Below are 17,615 nucleotides of genomic sequence, written 5' to 3'. Positions count from 1 at the left end.
GAACTGGAGAGAGTGACCAGAATGTCCAAGAACATGGAATGAATGAATAAATGAACACATTTACATTACAAAGTTACATATATAGCTTTTATATACGCAAATGGAACCAGGAGTGGTAATTAATCCCTATGAATGAATGCACAAGGCTTTGGTATTACAGGATCCTAGGGCTGAATAAATCAAACCCTAAACAGAGAAGGGGAGGGGGAGGGGAAATTGCAATTGTGCCAACAAGCAGAATGAAACAAAAGATTCCGCACTTGGCTTCCCCAAAGTTTCCTTCATCAAAATATTTTCCGCACCAGTTGAGTGAAATAGCAATGCTGGATTTAAAGGTCACCGCTCCCCAAGAAGCATCAAGATAGAAGCTAAAGTTGGTTCTGCACACACAGCCCACTTCCTTCCTACTCCCCTTGCGGAAAAAGAGAACAGATGGGGAAATAAATCAATGGTCTTTATTATGAAAGTGCCGCACTGGTTTTCTTCACTCTTAGTTTCTTGGTTACCTTTAGAGCAGCATTGCTGCATGTTGTCATTCGATTGCAAAATAATTTGGGGCAAATGGGAAACAGATCAGACTTAGAAGGGAAAAAGAAGAAAAGGGAGGCATTCTAAGCTAAGGCACCATTTAACTCATTACTTCAGTTGAACAGACAAAATGATACTGGATGTTTACCGAGGTCAGATCTAACTGATGCTGGTTTTGTACTAGTTTAATTGCCGTCTCTTTCTCCCCACACCCTTCCACTGCCTGATACTGAGAACTGGTGTTTCAGCGCCTTCACCAGGGTTCTGTACATAAGGCTATAATGGAGGATAGGACTTTCAATGGCTATGCTGTTCCTTCAAAGTCAGAGCCAGTTGCTTGGAATCATAGGCGTGAAGAGTGCTGCTGTTCCTCTAAGGCAGCGGTTCTAAACCTGTGGGTCCCCATATGTTCTTGGACTACAACTCCCATCATCCCTGAGCTCTGGGTTTGCTAGCTAGGGGTGATGGGAGTTGTAGTTCAACAACATCTGGGGACCCACAGGTTGAGAAAGGCTGCTCTAAGGTCTTATTTGTGGATATCTTCTAGGTTGGCCACTGTGAGAACAGGGTGTTCGACTAGAGGGGCTTGGGCCAGATCAAGTTGGGAAATTCTTACGCCCTTATTTTGAGAGCGCTGTTGCACTCAGGTCCTGCTTTGGGGCAGCTGGTTAGCCAGTGTGAGAACTGGATGATGGGCTAGATGGGCTTTTACCTTATATTCCGCTATTAGAAACCTCCCAGCCTCCCTCGCAGATGCTTCTCTGGGCCCTGAAACTAGTTTAAGGACAGAAATAGATGGGACCTCAATGGCATGGATGCAGTTGGCATCTTTGTTCTTGTGAGGTGTAAGCAGCAGCCACAATGGAGCTTGACCAGCTCTGGTCTGTTACAGGGTGGGGTTGGGGCATGCGAAGATTGCGAAGTTTTGTTCTCTCTCTCCCTGCCACAGTCCACAACTACAACAACTGCCCCTTAGAAGCTGCTATTTGCATTTGAAGGGAAGCTGTCTTTGCCTTGCACAGCAGGAAAAGAACGGAACTTACCTGCCCCACCATTGTAGTTTTGAGGCTATTCAGGTGTCTTTGGGGCTGTTTTGTTTACATGACCCCCCCAAAAAAAACTTTTTGGGGGTGGGGGGTAGCAATGTGGCCCAATAATGTTTGCTGTCGTGTCACACCTCACCCACTGTTGTGAGTGAAATTTAGCACGGCATGCAGGGGTGCCAACTTGAATAAAATATTTCAAGGGGGCCCATGTAAGCCCTGCCCTGCATAATCAATCACAAGATGTGGTACACACAAACACCATTTGAATGGCAGTGCCCATTAACTTGGGGAGGGCAGGCCCCTCAAATATTTTATTGGGGGGCAAAGGGACCTTTGCCCCTAGGAGTTGGCTCCTATGGTGGAATGCCTGTATCTGTATAAAGCCAGAGTTCTGTGACACTGCAGTGTGAAAGGAACATTAGAAATCAGTTCAGAAGAGCTAGCAGGAAAACGAACACAATACTCTCCGCTTCTGAATGCACTCTAGGTTTGCAGTGCGTACTGGAATGTGCTGTGTGTGTGTGATGCCCAGGACAGATTCTCCGGTTTGCAAATGTGCCCACAGGCCCAAAAAAGCTGCTGACCCCTGCTCCAGGAGCGCTGACGGAAAATGTACGCAAGGAACGATATGCCATTCTTTCACCAGGGGGCTCTGTGTCCCTTTAGCCTGTTCTTTGGCAGTGCGTTGGAAAGCTGGACGTGGAGGCATCCTCAATACCCAAACAACAGGCACTTTTTGTTTCAACGGCACACGCGTCATGTGCTCCTGCCCACACACCCCAGTGCGTTTGTGCCTGTCCTCCTGCTATCTCCATCTGCTATCTCCATTTCCTAGCCTATCACACACACACAGATTGGCGGTTACAAAATGCCATTCATAACGCAGACAAACTTTGCAAGAGCAACCAAAGTATGCAACTATGCGATGCAATTTCTGCCGGTTGTAAGGTATCCGTGCGTTGGGTGCAGAATTTGAAAAAGGTATTGGAGCAGCGTCGATACTAATCCTGGTCAAACTGCATGCGGCACAGTCGCTTAATGCCGTTAGCCCTGCAGTTTTGGCATCAGCATAGCAGGCTCTGATGGAGGAGGGAGAAATGGGGTGCTGGCCCAGGTTGGACTTCAGTCACTTTGGAAGGGGGAGCAAGGATGCCAGCTCTTCCCCTTTGATCTTCCTGAGGAGTAGAGAGCCTCAGTGGAAGCTGGGGAGGGTTTTGATCAGCTGGGCTGAGGGAGAGCAAAAAGCAGTGCAGCAGTGTCTGAACTGGAGCCTGAACAGGAGGGTGCAGCCTTGTCACTGAAAACCACTATTGTTGGAGGTGTTAGGTCCCAAAACAGCAGCTGCTGCGAATCACAAATAGGTAGAGTTGCTGTTCCGCTCATGTGCTACTTGTGTTTTCCCCATAAGCATCTGTTGGTCACTGTGAGAACTGGTCACTGGACTAGATGAATCTTTGGCAAGGCTCTTATGTTCCCAGCATGCTTTGCTCTAGTACGAGAGGCCAAGCGGGAAGCAAGGAAGGCCAGTACACCAGCATTTAAGATGGCTGCTGAGGGTTAATGCAGTCAGGCAAAGGGCCCCAACTTGCTCTCCTATCTTGGAGCAGCCCTTTGCAGCCTCCCCTCAAAAGATCTTAAATCCCTTCAGTAATGTCAACGTTGGAGCCTTCCTCTTGCTCTGGGCCCTGGAGGATTTCACCGTGACCAGCTTGGCCTGGGCCACCGAAGGGATTTCCTTGAAGTTCACGGTGGAGAGAGTGTTGTAGGTGCAGCTGGCCAGGCTGTGCTTGGAGGCCATGGCGGCTGGAGGGATGAGGTGAAGGGACGGCTTCTCCTCGATGATGAACAAGGGGCGGACCGCCATGTGCCTCTCCATCTCCCTCCTCACCTCTCGCACTGCCTCGTGGAACATGTGCTGCACGGATTCAAAATCCAGGCAGGCTGAGACTTCGTAGAAGGAGGAGCCGTACTTGGAGGCCAGAGAAATCCCCTCAGCTTTGGTCACCTGCCTGAGAAAAGAAATCAGAAATGGTCACTCTCCAGCAGACCATTTGACCTACAAAAAACCCCTGCTCAAATGGTGCTCTGGGGGTCTAGGCATTGCAAGGCCTGGGCTAGGGACTCTGATGGTGGGTGAATCTGGCCATTTTTGTTTTTCTGTTTCTCATTTCCTATTAAGTTCAGTTCTCCACATTTCAATTTCTGAGTTTGTTTTTTTGTTTTTGTTTTAAAGTCCTCAAGACAGTTCATAAGATTTTGTGTGAACTGCTCCTAATAACAACATTTTTGCAAAGCATGCTTTCGCTAATATATTCCCTTCTTTAATGAATTTTTGTATGTTATTTCGCATGCATTTTTATGCACACTTCATGCTAGTGTATGGAATTTTGCACACTTTTCTTGGCTGGGGAACTGCATGGCAAAATTCAGAGAAGTGAGAATTTTGAAAGATGTCTGAGTTTCAGTTTGCATATTTCAGAAAATGCAAATTAAGTATGCCACTGCATAGGTCTGGCTGATAGATCGTAGGGTTCTGGTTTTCTTAAACTAGGTTCAGAAAACCTGAAGTCCCCCAGCCCTGATGTAGGTGCTCAATTTTACATCATCATTTGAACTAAGCAGCCTGTTTGGGGAGCGTCAGGCTTCTTCATCATTCTCATTTATGGGGAAGGGCCATAAGTCCATGGTACAGTGTCTTGCCTTGTATGCAGAAGGTCCTAAGTTCAATCCCTGGCATCTCCAAGTAGGGCTGGGAGTGACTACTCCCTGAAACCCTGGAGAGCTGCTGCCAGTCAGTGTAAACAGTAATGGTCTCAGTAGGTGCCTGCTTAAGGCATTACCTGTATTGTTCCATGTCCAGCTTGTTCCCCACCAGGAAAACCGGAGATTCATGCTGGGCATTTTTCAGGTGCAGTGCTATGACGTCCAAGTATTGCTGGCTTCCCTCAAAGCTCTTCCGGTTGTCAATGCTGTAGACCACCATGAATGCGCTGGCCCAATTCAAGTATCGCTCGCAGCTCACTGGCACATCCTAGCAGGGAACCAACCACATGGGGATTATTAGTGACTATCTGGGTGGCCACTGAGAACAGCTTGTTGGACTAGATGGGCCATTGGCATGATCTAGGAAGCTCATCTTATGTTCTTAAATTGCATTTGAAAATTTATTTACCAATCCCATGCATATCCTGCTCTTCCTCCTCAAAAAGGAGAGAAAATTTAAATGAAATTTTCATGGGTGGCTGAAAGTTGTTTGTGATTTCATTCTACAAATCATCTTTCCAGTGGTCCACACTCTGCAGCCTTCCTAGGTATCCATGATGAGAAGGCAACTCCTCTCATTGGGCTGTTTCAGAACAGGAAATGCAGGCACCTGGGGAGGCTGCAGAATGCTGCGGTATAACTGCCTCAGTACAATAAAAAGGATGCTTGCAAGGACCTGGTAACTCCCATCTTCATTTTAACCTCACAACAAACCTGCAAGGTTGGGTAGGCTGGAAAATGGTGACTGGTCCAAGGCCATCCTGTGAACTTAACTACTGTGTGAGATTTGAACCCAGGTCTCCCCAAGCCTAGTCCCACACTGCACCAAGTACGCTGAATGGCTCTTGGTGTAGTGGTTAGAGTGTTAGGCTAGGGCCTGAGAGACCAGGGTTCAAATCCCCACTTGTCTATGAAGCAACTTGCACGGTACCCATAAGAATTTCACTGCCTCTTAGCCCAACCAATCTGACAAGGTTTTTGTTGGGATTCAAGAAGGAGGGGAATCCATGTAGGCCACCTTTGGCTCTTTGCAGAAGAAGGTGGGGGGTATAAATGCAACAAATAAATTAAACTTCATAGCTGTTTCCTGCAGGAATTTGTTTATCCCTGCCTCCCACCCCTTTAAAAGCAACTAAGGACAGCAGCACAACTTAGAACAGCAGTGAGTTCTGCAAGTTGGTCACAGGAGTTGTTAGAAGGGCTTCCTTTTCTCTGTTCCGCCTCTACAGCCAACCAATGAATGCCACTGAGTGACCCTGCATTCTAGTGCTACGAGGGAGAAAGAATTCTCTCCATCCCCAGACACCATGTATAATGTCAAAAATCTGCATCGTGCCTTGTTATTTCTAAACTGAAAAACTTTCAAAATGCTTTGGCTGTTACTCACAAGAAAGGTGCTGCAGGCCAGCTGCTAGCAGCTCCCCTCCTCTTCCTCCTGCTTTTGTCCATTGTTTGCAGCATTAGAAACAAGAGCCATTATGCAATTTGACTCCTGATGTGCCTGGGGCCAACTAATCCTCAGAGCCTTATAAGAATGGGGCATTTTGTTCCTGTGCTAAGATAGGCTTGCAGGCTGGCTTTGGCATTCATCCATTTAATCTGTCATTCTGCCTTTCAAAAGAAGGCAATTAAAAGAAGCTTGGTTTTAAAATAAACCCTATTCTATTTACCTGACACTGTCCCTAATAAACTTTAAAAATATTCCAGGGCAATGAAGAGGAGAAAGAGGCAACTTGACTCCAGGGTCCAAAGCAGAGTGTGCCTCTGGTGAACAGAAATGCTCAAGTTCACAGTGAGATAGTGCATGAATGGTGCAGTTGCAAAGGAGCCTTTGTGCCAGGACTCACTTCTCCATTACCTGGTCGGCTGTATCCATGACCTTCAGTAGAACTGGTTGTTGGTCCACCACCTCTTCTGAAGCATATGTGTCCTCTGCAAGACAATGTTTTTTAAAATGGCATTAATCTAGAAGCAGACCAGCTTCTAAACCCAAACCCAAGCCATTACTAGGGTGGTCAACAGGACTGCAATACCTCAATGACTTCCTCTCTCCATATAAACCTACCCAGACTCTGAGATCATAATCCGAGGCCTTTCTTCATGTGCCTCCTCTATTAGAGGTCCAGAGGGTGACATCGCAACAATGGGCCTTTTCTGCAGTGGCCCCCCATTTGTGGAATGCTCTCCCTAGGGAGGTTCGCCTGGTGCCTTCATTATACACCTTGAGGCACAAGGCAGAACATTCCTCTTTAACCAGGCCTTTGGCTGATTGACATCCAATGCCCTTTAAAAGTGTGTTGGGGGGATCATTAGGTTGTTCTTGTTCTTATTTTTATTATGCATTTTGTGTTTTTATCTTATGATTTTATCTTGTGAACCACCCTGAGACCTGTGAGTATAAGGCAGTATATAAATGCAGCAGCAGCAGTAGTAGTAGTAGTAGTAGTAGTAGTAATAATAATAATAATAATAATAATAATAAGGAGGAGGAGGAGGAGGACTGGGCTTCTGCAGCTTTGATAGTTGCATGACCAGCTGAAATCTTCTCTTCTACACACTATTAAAGGTTCAGGAGTCCCATCCACTTTTCCGCCCGGCTACCCTCAAGCAACAGGCTATGCCAGAATGGAGCCTTTCTGTCCAGGATTCATCCAATACTTTTTTCTGCTTGAGGCTAAGTGAGATTCCATCCCATTCCATGGGCAGAAGCCAGTTAGGGAAGCAGTTGATCTTATGTCAACACTGGTGATGGGACAGAACTGTGGGTTCCACACAGCTCTGTTTTCCAAAATGTTGCTACTGCCTGCTTCCCCCAGCCTCTACCTCCTGAGTGGACCCCTCCTTCTGCTTCTCATGGTAGGGCTAGCCCTGCTTCCATCCCACCATAATCAAAGCTAGATGAGCAATTGGCTGCAAGGAGAAGCCCTCAATATGTCTTTTGTCTCCTGGCACCTGGAAGGCACCAGTGATGTGTCCTGGGCTTACAGGCTGGAGTGGCTGCCTTCTGCTGCGTCTTCTGTGCTTCAAACCTAAACTGGCTCTGTCACGTTAAAAATGCAAAAATAGAAAGTGTCAAGTGCTTGACAGTCATTTCGGTCCCCTTTGGACCGATTGGCCAAAACACTGGGATCTGGAATCTGCTTCTTGCTGAGAAAGCAGTTAGAAATATTGCCTGAATGTTTCCTCTTGAATCAAGAAAAGAGATGAGGGGATAGACAGACAGTTATAGTTAGATAGATAGATGATGGACGGACGGATGGATGGATGGGCAGGCAGGCAGGCAAACTGGCAAACATAATCTCTAGCCCCCTTTCCTGGAATCTCTGCATTCAGGAAAGAGATTTGATAGGTCCAGACCTTTGCCACCTCTCTCTCACACACACCCGGCACTCTGGCTTTCTCCTAAATTTTCCTCTCCCCATCCCAGGCCTCTGGGCTTGACTCAGAATAGTCACCTGCCAAGAATTTCTGCAAGATTACATCTCAACTGTCTTGTCACTGACACACAGATGAAGCTGTTGGCAGACTGAGCTCTTGTTCTCTGCAGATGCATCAATTAGCAGGGGGGGGGGGGAAATTCCAGGTCTGATTCTTGGTCCATCTTGTTCAGTATTGTCTGCTCTGACTGGCAGCAGGGTTTCAGACAGAGAGTCTTTCCCTGCCCTACCTGGAGACGCCAGGGAATGAATCTGGAAGCTTCTGCATGCAAAGTGTGTGCTCTTCCACTAAGCCTTCCCTCCAGAATCAAGCGAGAACTCCCTGCTTGTATACATACATACAGCCAGATCCTTGGTCTATCTAGCTCAGTATTGTTCACACTGACCAGCAGCAGCTCTCCTAAGTTACAGCTCAGAGTCCTTCCCAACCACTGGACCTTCTTCATGCAAAGCAGATGCCCCATGACCAAGCTAAGGGCTATCCTTTGCCCCTCTACAGTTTCCCTGGTTAACTAAGCAGTGCATGGGGTTGCAAAGTTTATTCTGCAAGGACAAAAGAGCCCCTTGCTCCATCTTTTGAAGGGTTTCCCCCGCAGTCACCAGGGACCATTTTCATCTCAGAGGATGGGCATCCCAGAGGACAAGAAACTCCACACTGGAAATTCCACCCCACCTCTTTTCTGGATTGCCCCAGAAGCTGGACAATAATGACCTTCAAAGCAAAGGGAAAACTCTCTCGGTCCAATTAAAAAACATTTCCATGCCCTTTTTCATTGCTCTGCTAAATGAATGCCCAGTGATTCATCTAGCAAGATATTTCCGCAGAGTAATATTTTCACAGAGACTTCAAAACTGGTGCAGCGGCATCCTCCACTCCTTTTCCTTTTGTTGAAAACAAGGTTATAATTGCCGACATTTGAAGAATGAATATTTGGGAACACAGAACCCATTAAAGTGAGGAGGCCTTCAGATGGGTTCCTGGGTTTTGCCTGCATGCATAACTCGGCATAAATCATTTGCGGCTCGTTGCCGTCCCCTTTGAGGTTGGCCTATGAAAAAAAGCAGCCCCGTTTGCTTGAATGCAATCAGTGGGAAAGTATGTTGGAAATGTTTAACATTGGCAGCGCAAGGTAATTGTGAGCGCTGAATTCTGGCCCAGCCAGACCCATTTGTTTTTAGAAAGAAGACCCCTGCCAAAGTTAACACATTGCAGGTTTGTGCATTCAGATAGAGCTGTTTCTGCACCATTTAGACTATGTTTAAAAGTAAAAAAAAGGAAGAGAGGGAATCAGGTATCTATATTAGTGTTTAGGCTGCTTTCAGAAGCAAACCCATGGAAATGCATGGCAATCGCATCCTTAAAAGTTGCATAGAAAAGGGACTCGGTATACCGTAGCTTATCACACTGCAGAATGTCAGAAATGCTGTACCCTCAACCCTTAAAAACACATTTTCAATGCAATGGCTTGGAAGTAGCAAGCAAACCACAGATTGGACATTCGATCTGAGACCCCATCTGGACTATAGATTTAAAGCATTATCGTCACACTTTAAGCAGTCGTGGCTTCTCTACCCCCAGGAATTCTGGGATCTGTGGTTTGTAAAGGGTGCTAGGAAGAGGGAATTGATTGTTAAACCATTTTGGGAATTGAGAGTTGGTCTCCAAACAACTCTCAGCACACTTAATGAACTATGGCTCCCAGGATTCTTTAGGGGAAGACATGGCTGTTTAAAGTGGGATGATACTGTTTTAAATGTGTAGTGCAGATATGGCCTGCACCCCATCTTCTGGTACCTTTCTTCTTCCTGTGTCTTCTACGCACTGGCGGAAGAGGAGTGCGGGAAGAGTGCTGGGTGCCACGCCCCTGCAGGTGGCATGCCCCACCCCCGGAACACACGCCAGCCCTGCCCCCACCTGCTTTCCGCCCCCGCCCCCCCAGTACTGGAGCATAAAGCTCTGCCACTGCTTCTATGTACACCCCTGATTTACTGGTTCTTGGCAAAACATGAGAGGGTGTGTGTCTGTGGTAGAGCAGCAGAAGATGGCAATTTCAATTCCCTGCCATTTCCAGAAATTGCTGGGAAATCGAAACCTTGGAGAGCCCATATCCGTCAGTGTAGCCACTATCTGGACAACCCTGTAGCACAGAAGTGACTGAGATGTGGCCTCCCAGATGTTGCTGGACCGCAATTCCCATCATCCCCAGACGGGGATGGTCAGTGGTAATGGGAACTGTAGTCCAACAGCCTCTTCAGGTTACCAGGTTGGGGAAAGCTGACTATCTCTGCCTCAATGAAATGTGCATGCCGTCCACAAGCCTCCCAGCTCACAAACAGTAAAAGAGAGCAACACAGAGATATTTAGAGGGTTTCGTTTTATATCCTGGCTGCCTTGCCTTTGCTTGCTACACAATCAGTGTTTTCCATCTCTGCTTCGTCCCTTGGTATGTGCTCTAAATTTGGCAGTTTGTTTTGAAACAATGGCGGAAAAAAACATTGCAACTTAAAATACCTTGGAATATTTCCGGACAAGCTCTCCCCACCCCCCCATCTCGCCATTTCTCCAAGAAGGCAGATGGAACGGTGGCTGATGTCCCCCAGAGACCCAACAATTGGGTCTCTTTTCTGCTTAATTATTACTGGACCCCTTTTTTGTGTCTCTGATGAGTCCTTGTGGGTGAGAGTTGACCCAAGTGACCTCAAAGTGCTATTGCTCTGTTCATCCAGGAGGCAGATAAATTGTCTTTGCATAAATACTGTTACGGGTTCAGGGTACCCTACCCTTTCCAATTCCTGGATCCAGCAAGTGTTAAAATAGAAGTCAGGCTAGTTTCCTGATGAGATAATCACCTGAGAGATGGCCCATTAAGAGAACAAAGGAAAGGGGACTCTGTGCCAGATGCCCCTCCCTCAATTTAGGGATTGTTAGAGGCACAAAGCCTGAATTTAGGGTTGAGTTTTGTTGTGATGTGACTGAGAAGCAAAGCAGCAAGCTGCAAAGCCCGAGAAGCAGAGCAATAGTTGATCCAATGGTTAATGCTGTGAACCCCTCCATTGTAGGCTCAGGTAAACCATTTATCATAAAGACACCATAGTCTCCGCTGTGCCTCATTTCCAAAAGGAAATACGAACCCTGGGTGGTAAGCACCTGGAATCTCACACTGCTCAGAGACTGGAGTGGCATGCAACAATACTTATTCTCAGAGGCACATTTAGAAATACAGTGGGGTGGAAGATAAGTTCCTCTGAGGGAAGGGAGGCACTTTCACCACTGCCCTCCTTTACCCAATTGAAAAGCAAACTTTTCTTGCAAAGAATAGAGAGAGCCAGTGTGGTGTAGTGATTAGAGTGTTAGTCTAGGATCTGGGAGAACAGGGTTCAAATCACCACCGGGTGACCTTGGGCCAGTCATTGCCTCTCAGCCTAATCTACCTCACAGGGATGTTGTTGGGATTCAGTGAAGAAGGGGAGAACCACCTTGAGCAACTCGGATGAGAAGGAAGAAGAAGAAGAAGAAGAAGAAGAAGAAGAAGAGGAGTAGTAGTAGTTTGGATTTGATATCCCGCCTTTCACTCCCCTAAGGAGTCTCAAAGCGGCTAACAATCTCCTTTCCCTTCCTCCCCCACAACAAACTGTGAGGTGAGTGAGGCTGAGAGACTTCTGAGAAGTGTGACTGGCCCAAGGTCACCCAGCAGCTGCATGTGGAGGAGCGGAGACGCGAACCCGGTTCCCCAGATTACGAGACTACCGCTCTTAACCACTACACCATACTGGCTCTGGTGGGATATAATTGCAATAAATAAATAAATTTGCACAAGCAGATCTTTGGATTTTGAGCATTTGGAGGTAGATGAGCCCGATGCCTGACTCCATATAAGGCATTGTTTCTAGGAATCCTAAGGTTTCAGACAGGGACCTCTCCCAGTCCTACCCAGAGATGCTGGGGATTGAACCTTAGGCCTTCTGCATGCAAAGCATGTACTATATTACTCATCTATGATCTTTCTCCTAATGATAAAGCAAGATTCTAGGCCTCATGGTTCTGAATAAAGTACTGATTTAAAAATGAACATAGGAAGAAGGGGAGGAGGAGGAAGGAGGAAGGAGGGGTGCAAGGGGAATCCATGAGATCAGAGCAAGGTCTTCTTACCTAGGTTAGGATCATATTCGCTTATAAACCTCTTGGTTAGAAACTTCACTGTCAACGCTGAAAAAAGCCAGAGAAAGAGAGAGATACTTAGTTCCAGCAGTGAGTCTTCACCAGAAGAGCAAGATTATTATTTTATTGCTGAAATGGATGAGAAAGACCTCAGTTTTGCACACAAGGAACGGACCCTTCTGCTTGGGAACCTATCCTGCGAAGACCTACCTTCTAGCCTGCAAGCAGTAGACATGAAGAGAGAGCAGTTCCACTTTTGAGCAGCTGCATGGGCAGTACCACAGCTGGGACTACTGCGGCAGATGGTCCCAGGGCATGATGTGAGAGCTCATGGGACCATCACTTTGCTAAAGCTAAAGCAGATTGGGGTGTTTTTGAGGAGTAGCTAGCCTGTGGCCTTCCAGGTGTTGTTGAACTACAATTCCCATCATCCTTGACAGCTGGGTGCACTGGCTGGGGCTGGAAGTTGATGGAATCCAACAACATCTGGAGGGCCACAAGTTAGACAACCGTAGTCTTATCAGTGCCTGGTTAAGTGAGCTCCTGGGAACCACATGAACATCACTTTGGGTTCCAGGATGGACGAAAGCTGTGATATAATGGGGGGGGGGGGGTTGTCCCTTTTCACCACCTGAGGAGAAATGGGAATGTGCTGCTCCCTGTGCGAAGTAAACAGGTTCAACTTTACAAGTGAGCTGGATTACAATTTCTTCCCCCTCCCTACTCCCAGGTCCCCCAACATCTCCTAACCTGATTTTCCAGATCCTTGACACCCCAATATGGCCACGTTGCATTCCTGGGGAAAGGTGTGGAGATGGCGCTCATTCGCACAGTGGGCCGTCCGAGTCTTGCTGAACATGGAAGACATCCTCTGGCTGTGGGAACAGAAGCAAATTTGGGGACATCCTCCGGTAGTAATCAGTTCGTTTTTTCTCTTTCCAGCCTGTCCCGTTGAGACAGCCTCAAGTAACAGTCACTCTACATATTAAAGCACCAGGATACCATTTTAAACAGTCATGGCTTCCCCCAAAGGATTTTGGGAGCTGTCATGTGTTAAGGGTGCTGAGAGTTGGTAGGAGATACCTGGTCCCCTGCTAGAGCTTCAATTCCCAGAATTTCCTGGGGAGAGGGATTGATTGTTAAACTACTCTTGGAGTTGTAGCTCTGGGAGGGGAATAAGGGGACTAAGGTCTCCAACTCTCAGCATCCTTAACAAATTACAGCTCCCAAGATATAGGGCTGCCATATGTCCAGGAATCAGGCTCTAAAAATGGCGTCCGTGTGGATTTTTGCTGAATCTGCAAAATGTCTGGGAAAACCTGGACATATGGGCGAGTTGTTGTTGTTGAGTTGTTTAGTCATGTCCGACTCTTCGTGACCCCATGGACCAGAGCACCCCATGGGCAAGTAGAGCGATTTAAAAAGGGAGATGTTCCCAATAAAGGCCAACAACTTTGACCAGATTTTCACTTTGGGGAATATGGCAACCCTAGGACACACTTCTAATAATTTTAATAATTTGGTTTTTCTTAATTGCACAATAAGCAGACACGCTGCCAGAAGCACAAGCATGTTCACTAATTCCTTGGTGGATATGAAGTTCAAGGTAGAAGTAAACTGGGGGCAGGATACCTAGTGGACTGCTCCCCCCCCCCAGTACATACCAAGCTGGTTTTGAATATGTTCTGAGAAGTCCCTGCAGGTCATTCCACAACCAGCCAGTGGTCACAGAAGCCGGCCTTCTCGATGACATCATGCACCCTCTGGAATGTTCTCCCTCAGGTGATTAAGGAGGCAGATATGGTAATGACCTCTGAACACCTCATGAAAACTTATACCGGTATGTTGTTTACTCCAGATTCCCTGGACTTGGACTCTTAGTTTTTTAATTATCTGTTTTGTAAGCTGCTCAGTTTAATCTGTGATTTGTAGTTCGGGTCTGTTTTTCCTTAGCTTTTAGGAAAGCTTGTACTTTTCTACGAATTGATACCAATGTTTTGTTTGATTGCCTCGGAGATAATTTTTTTTATTAAGTGATATTTTTAAATTAAATAAATAAATGGTGTGATTTACTGTTTTCTAGGACAATTTCTTTCTTCTGAAATTGTGAAAACCAAGCTGTTACAACATCCCCCCAAGGCCCTGCTGTGCACTGTCAATGAAGACTAGAGTTTGTCCACAGAACTGACATGACATTTTCAAAGTCTGTGATGTCAGGGTAGCCAACGTGGCAAACCTGTAAATCTTGTTGAGCTACAATTCCCATCAGCCCTGTACCCTTGGCTATGCCGGCCAGGGCTGATGGGACCTGTAGTCCAACAAGATATGGAGAGCACCATGTTGGCTACCCCTGCTGTGGGGTGTTCACAAAATCCTATTTGTGCTTCTGCTCAGCGGGCACGATAGGTTTCTTGATAACTTCCAAGCCTGCTTAGAAACGTAGGAACTGCTTTCTACCACACCAGACCATGGTCCATCTTGCTCAGTGCTGATTGGCTTCAGGGTTTGGGGCAGGAGTCCTTCCCAGCCCTGCTTGAAGATGTCATGGATTGAACTGGCGACCTCCTACATGCAGAGAAATGTTCTAGTGTTGAGTTATGGTCACTCCCCATTTTGTCCATCTAGCTCAGGATAGTCTGCATCAGGGGAAGTGAACCTGGTGCCCTCCAGGTTTCACTGGGCTCCCATCATCCCTGTTGGACACATTGGCTGAGGCTGATGGGAGTTGTAGTCCAACAATATTCAAAGGGCGCCATGTTAGTTGTCAGTGGTCTACAATGACTGGCAGTGGCTCTCCATGATTTCAAAAACGGCTGTCTCCCTGCCCTACCTGGAGATGCTGAGGACTGAACCTTCTGCAAGCTAAGCATGTGCGCTGCCATTGTGTTACAGATCTTGAGAATGACCAACGATGACGATGGCGGGACAAAGAACATTATTTGAAGCCCTTGTTCCATTAGCAAAAGGATTTTGGCTTGTGCAAAAAAACTTGCCCCTCTTCTCTCATCTCAGGTGCCATCCACCCTTCCCATATCTGTTCTGAAGAGTTGGTGGGAACCCCAGAACAGGTTTAGGGGGTGCATGGGGACTGCAATGAATCTGGCTGGTGGATGGTGGTTTAAGCCCACTCAGGAACAGCTGTGGGCAGGATTCCTGCATTGCAGTGGGTTGGACTAGATGACATTCAGGGTTGCTTCCAAATCTGTGATTCTGTGGGGGGAGGTAGAGAACATTCTGTTGCACAAACAGAAATCCTTGCACTAATAGAACGAGCGGCTTAGCGCAGCTTTGGATGCAAGTCAAAATGAAGATGTGTGTTCATCATAGGAAATGATGCCTCCTTCATGCCACTCTTAACTCTTGACTATCTCCTGTCTAACAAAGTAAGAGGCTTTGAGGATCAAGTCTGGTCATCATGAAAAACAAGGAACATCTGACTCATTCAAGGACTTCCTCCAGTTCTCATGAGATGAGTTAATTTTCTGTCCTTGGCATAAAATTACACTCATCCCTGGCAAACTGGGGATCATTAAGGGATCTCTGCTTCCCACGATGGTCTCCAGGAAACCACTTGAGCAAGACGTGAAACCAGCAGCCTTTCCTGCTCTTACAACTGTTAGCCAGAAGCGCAAATGTTCTCAAACCTGGACATTTCCCATTCTCATGATCACCTCTCTGAACTGGGTGTCGCACACCCTTTCCTAGGTGGGAAGGGAACTCTTCAGGGCTTGCTTTGTGGACAGGGAGCAGAACTTTCTGCACATTCCCAGAGGCCCTGCCTGGTTTGTCATTCCTTTCCATAAGCTGGCGTAGAACCCTGGATCTGGAAACAGGGTCCAAAGCTAAGTCCAGACGATGATGACTGGCTGAAGTGAAGCTCCTGTTTGCATCTCAGCTCCCAGATTGCAGCCTTACAGCTTTCAAGCTGACAAGGTCCCTGATTTTAAATCATTAGCGATGCACTTAAATGGTGCTTCATGGAGGGAGGAGGTCACTGCCCCAAGGACCTTACAATCTAAACAGCAAGCAACAGTTATGAGGGGAGGGGAGAAAAATGTAGAGGCTAGGTGAGCAAAGGGTGACTGGCATTCTGTAAACAGGTTTCACACCAACACAGTAAGGGACATCTGTCAAAGCACTCCTGGGTGAGACTGACACTGACCTGGTCAAGCATTCTGTTTCTAAGCAGATCCCTCTAGAAAGCTCACAAGCCAAGGCTATAGCTCTTCTGAGATGTCTGCCTCCAATATCTGACATCCAGAGTTAGCTCTGAATATGAAAGTCTGAGAGCTGCAAATAGGTAGACCAACAATTCATCCCCTCATCCAGCCCATAATTCTCTAAAAGTCTGGTGGTGACCGGCAATATTTTCTTCCATAGAGTATTGAGGCTGATAGGAGAGATGCAACAAGGCCCAGAGTATGCACCCTTGTTTCCTGTGCTCTTCCTCCTCCCTCCTGATCTGTTTTCCTTTAGTGTTGTGTCTTTTTAGATTGCAAGCCTTGTCTTTTTCTTTTTTCCCCCCAAAGAAAAAGACAATCGTAAGTTGCTCTGAGAACTTTCTTCTTCTTTTTGGATGAAGAGTGGGAGATTTAATTTATTTTGATAGATAATTTTAAAAAGTAACTAGAACAAGCAGAATGCTGTAGAAGTCTAGACAACCTGTTAAAGCAGAGAAGACAGTGGGGCAAGAAAAAAGCCCTGCAAGGACATCTATGCCTCAATCAGGGCATCTGCGCCGCATGCAGAATGGCATCTCCAGGTAAGGCCAGAATGTCCTCTTCCCGAAATCCTGGAGAGCTGCTGCCAGTCAGTGTAGACAATACTGAGCTAGATCAATGGTTTAACTCTGTGTAAGGCAAATTCCTATGCTCCTATGTCTTAAATCCATTGGCTGACTCTTCCCCCCTGCCCCATTCAACCCCACATGACACAGGTGCCATGCATTCCCTCCTTCCTTTTGGCCTCAGGGTCATAGGGATTTGGGAAGCTGCCTTATTCTGAGTCAGACCACCAGGTCCATCTAGATCGGCATTGCCTGCTCTGGCTGGCAGCCGCTCTCAAGGATTTCAGAGGGAGGATGTTCCCAGACCTACCTGGAGAGATGCTGTTGGGGATCGAACCTGGGGTCTCCTGCATGCAAGGCAGATGCTCTACCACTGAGCTACCAAGAAGTAGCAAAAACAGACCAGCAGCAGCTCACCTTCAGATTAGAGCTGGATCGCCATGGGACCTCTTGGCAAGACACAGTCACTTGACAGCCACACATCCACAACTGTTTTCACCTTCGGGTTGCCGAGAGTCCCTCTCCAAGGCCTCCCTCCCCAAATCGAAGCAGGGAGTGAGCAACAAGGAGCCCCCCCCCCTTCTCTCTCACCGCTGGGAACAAAGAGGCGTCTGCTTGCTCCGCACAGCTGCAGGTCACTCCGATTTGACTTGAATGAATGAGGCAGAGGAAGAGGAACTCCCGTTCCCTGAGACTTTCGCCAGTTGAGCCCTTGCCAAACTCCTTGTAAGGAAAGCTGCTGCCTCTCCTGGCCTCTGATGGACAGAGTTTCCCATCAGCAAAGGGCAGGCTTAAGAGGAGGAGGCCTTTTCTTCTGGGCGAATAATCAACATCATATAAAAGATGCCCAGAAAGGGGGAGGGGAATCTTTCTGGCTTCATTCTTAAAGTAGAACC

At 47.1% G+C, this 17,615-nt stretch overlaps 1 protein-coding gene across 1 annotated transcript; it reads right to left on the bottom strand.

Annotated features, from left to right (window-relative positions):
• Nucleotides 1-73: 73 nt before the first annotated feature.
• RASL12 (RAS like family 12) lies at nt 74-17,615 on the bottom strand. Its single transcript, XM_083412304.1, has 6 exons — nt 17,137-17,615; nt 12,684-12,808; nt 11,925-11,981; nt 6,196-6,269; nt 4,415-4,605; nt 74-3,583 (listed from the first exon to the last, which is right to left on the bottom strand). The coding sequence occupies exons 2-6, from the start codon at nt 12,799-12,801 to the stop codon at nt 3,199-3,201; spliced, it is 825 nt and encodes a 274-aa protein (XP_083268430.1). The 5' UTR covers nt 12,802-12,808; nt 17,137-17,615; the 3' UTR covers nt 74-3,198.

This window comes from Podarcis tiliguerta (genome assembly GCF_965153285.1).
Source record: "Podarcis tiliguerta genome assembly, chromosome: 14".
In the NCBI taxonomy this organism is placed as follows: domain Eukaryota; kingdom Metazoa; phylum Chordata; class Lepidosauria; order Squamata; family Lacertidae; genus Podarcis; species Podarcis tiliguerta.
Note: the sequence above shows the minus strand (reverse complement) of the source record. Positions and strands in the feature narration are given on the sequence as shown.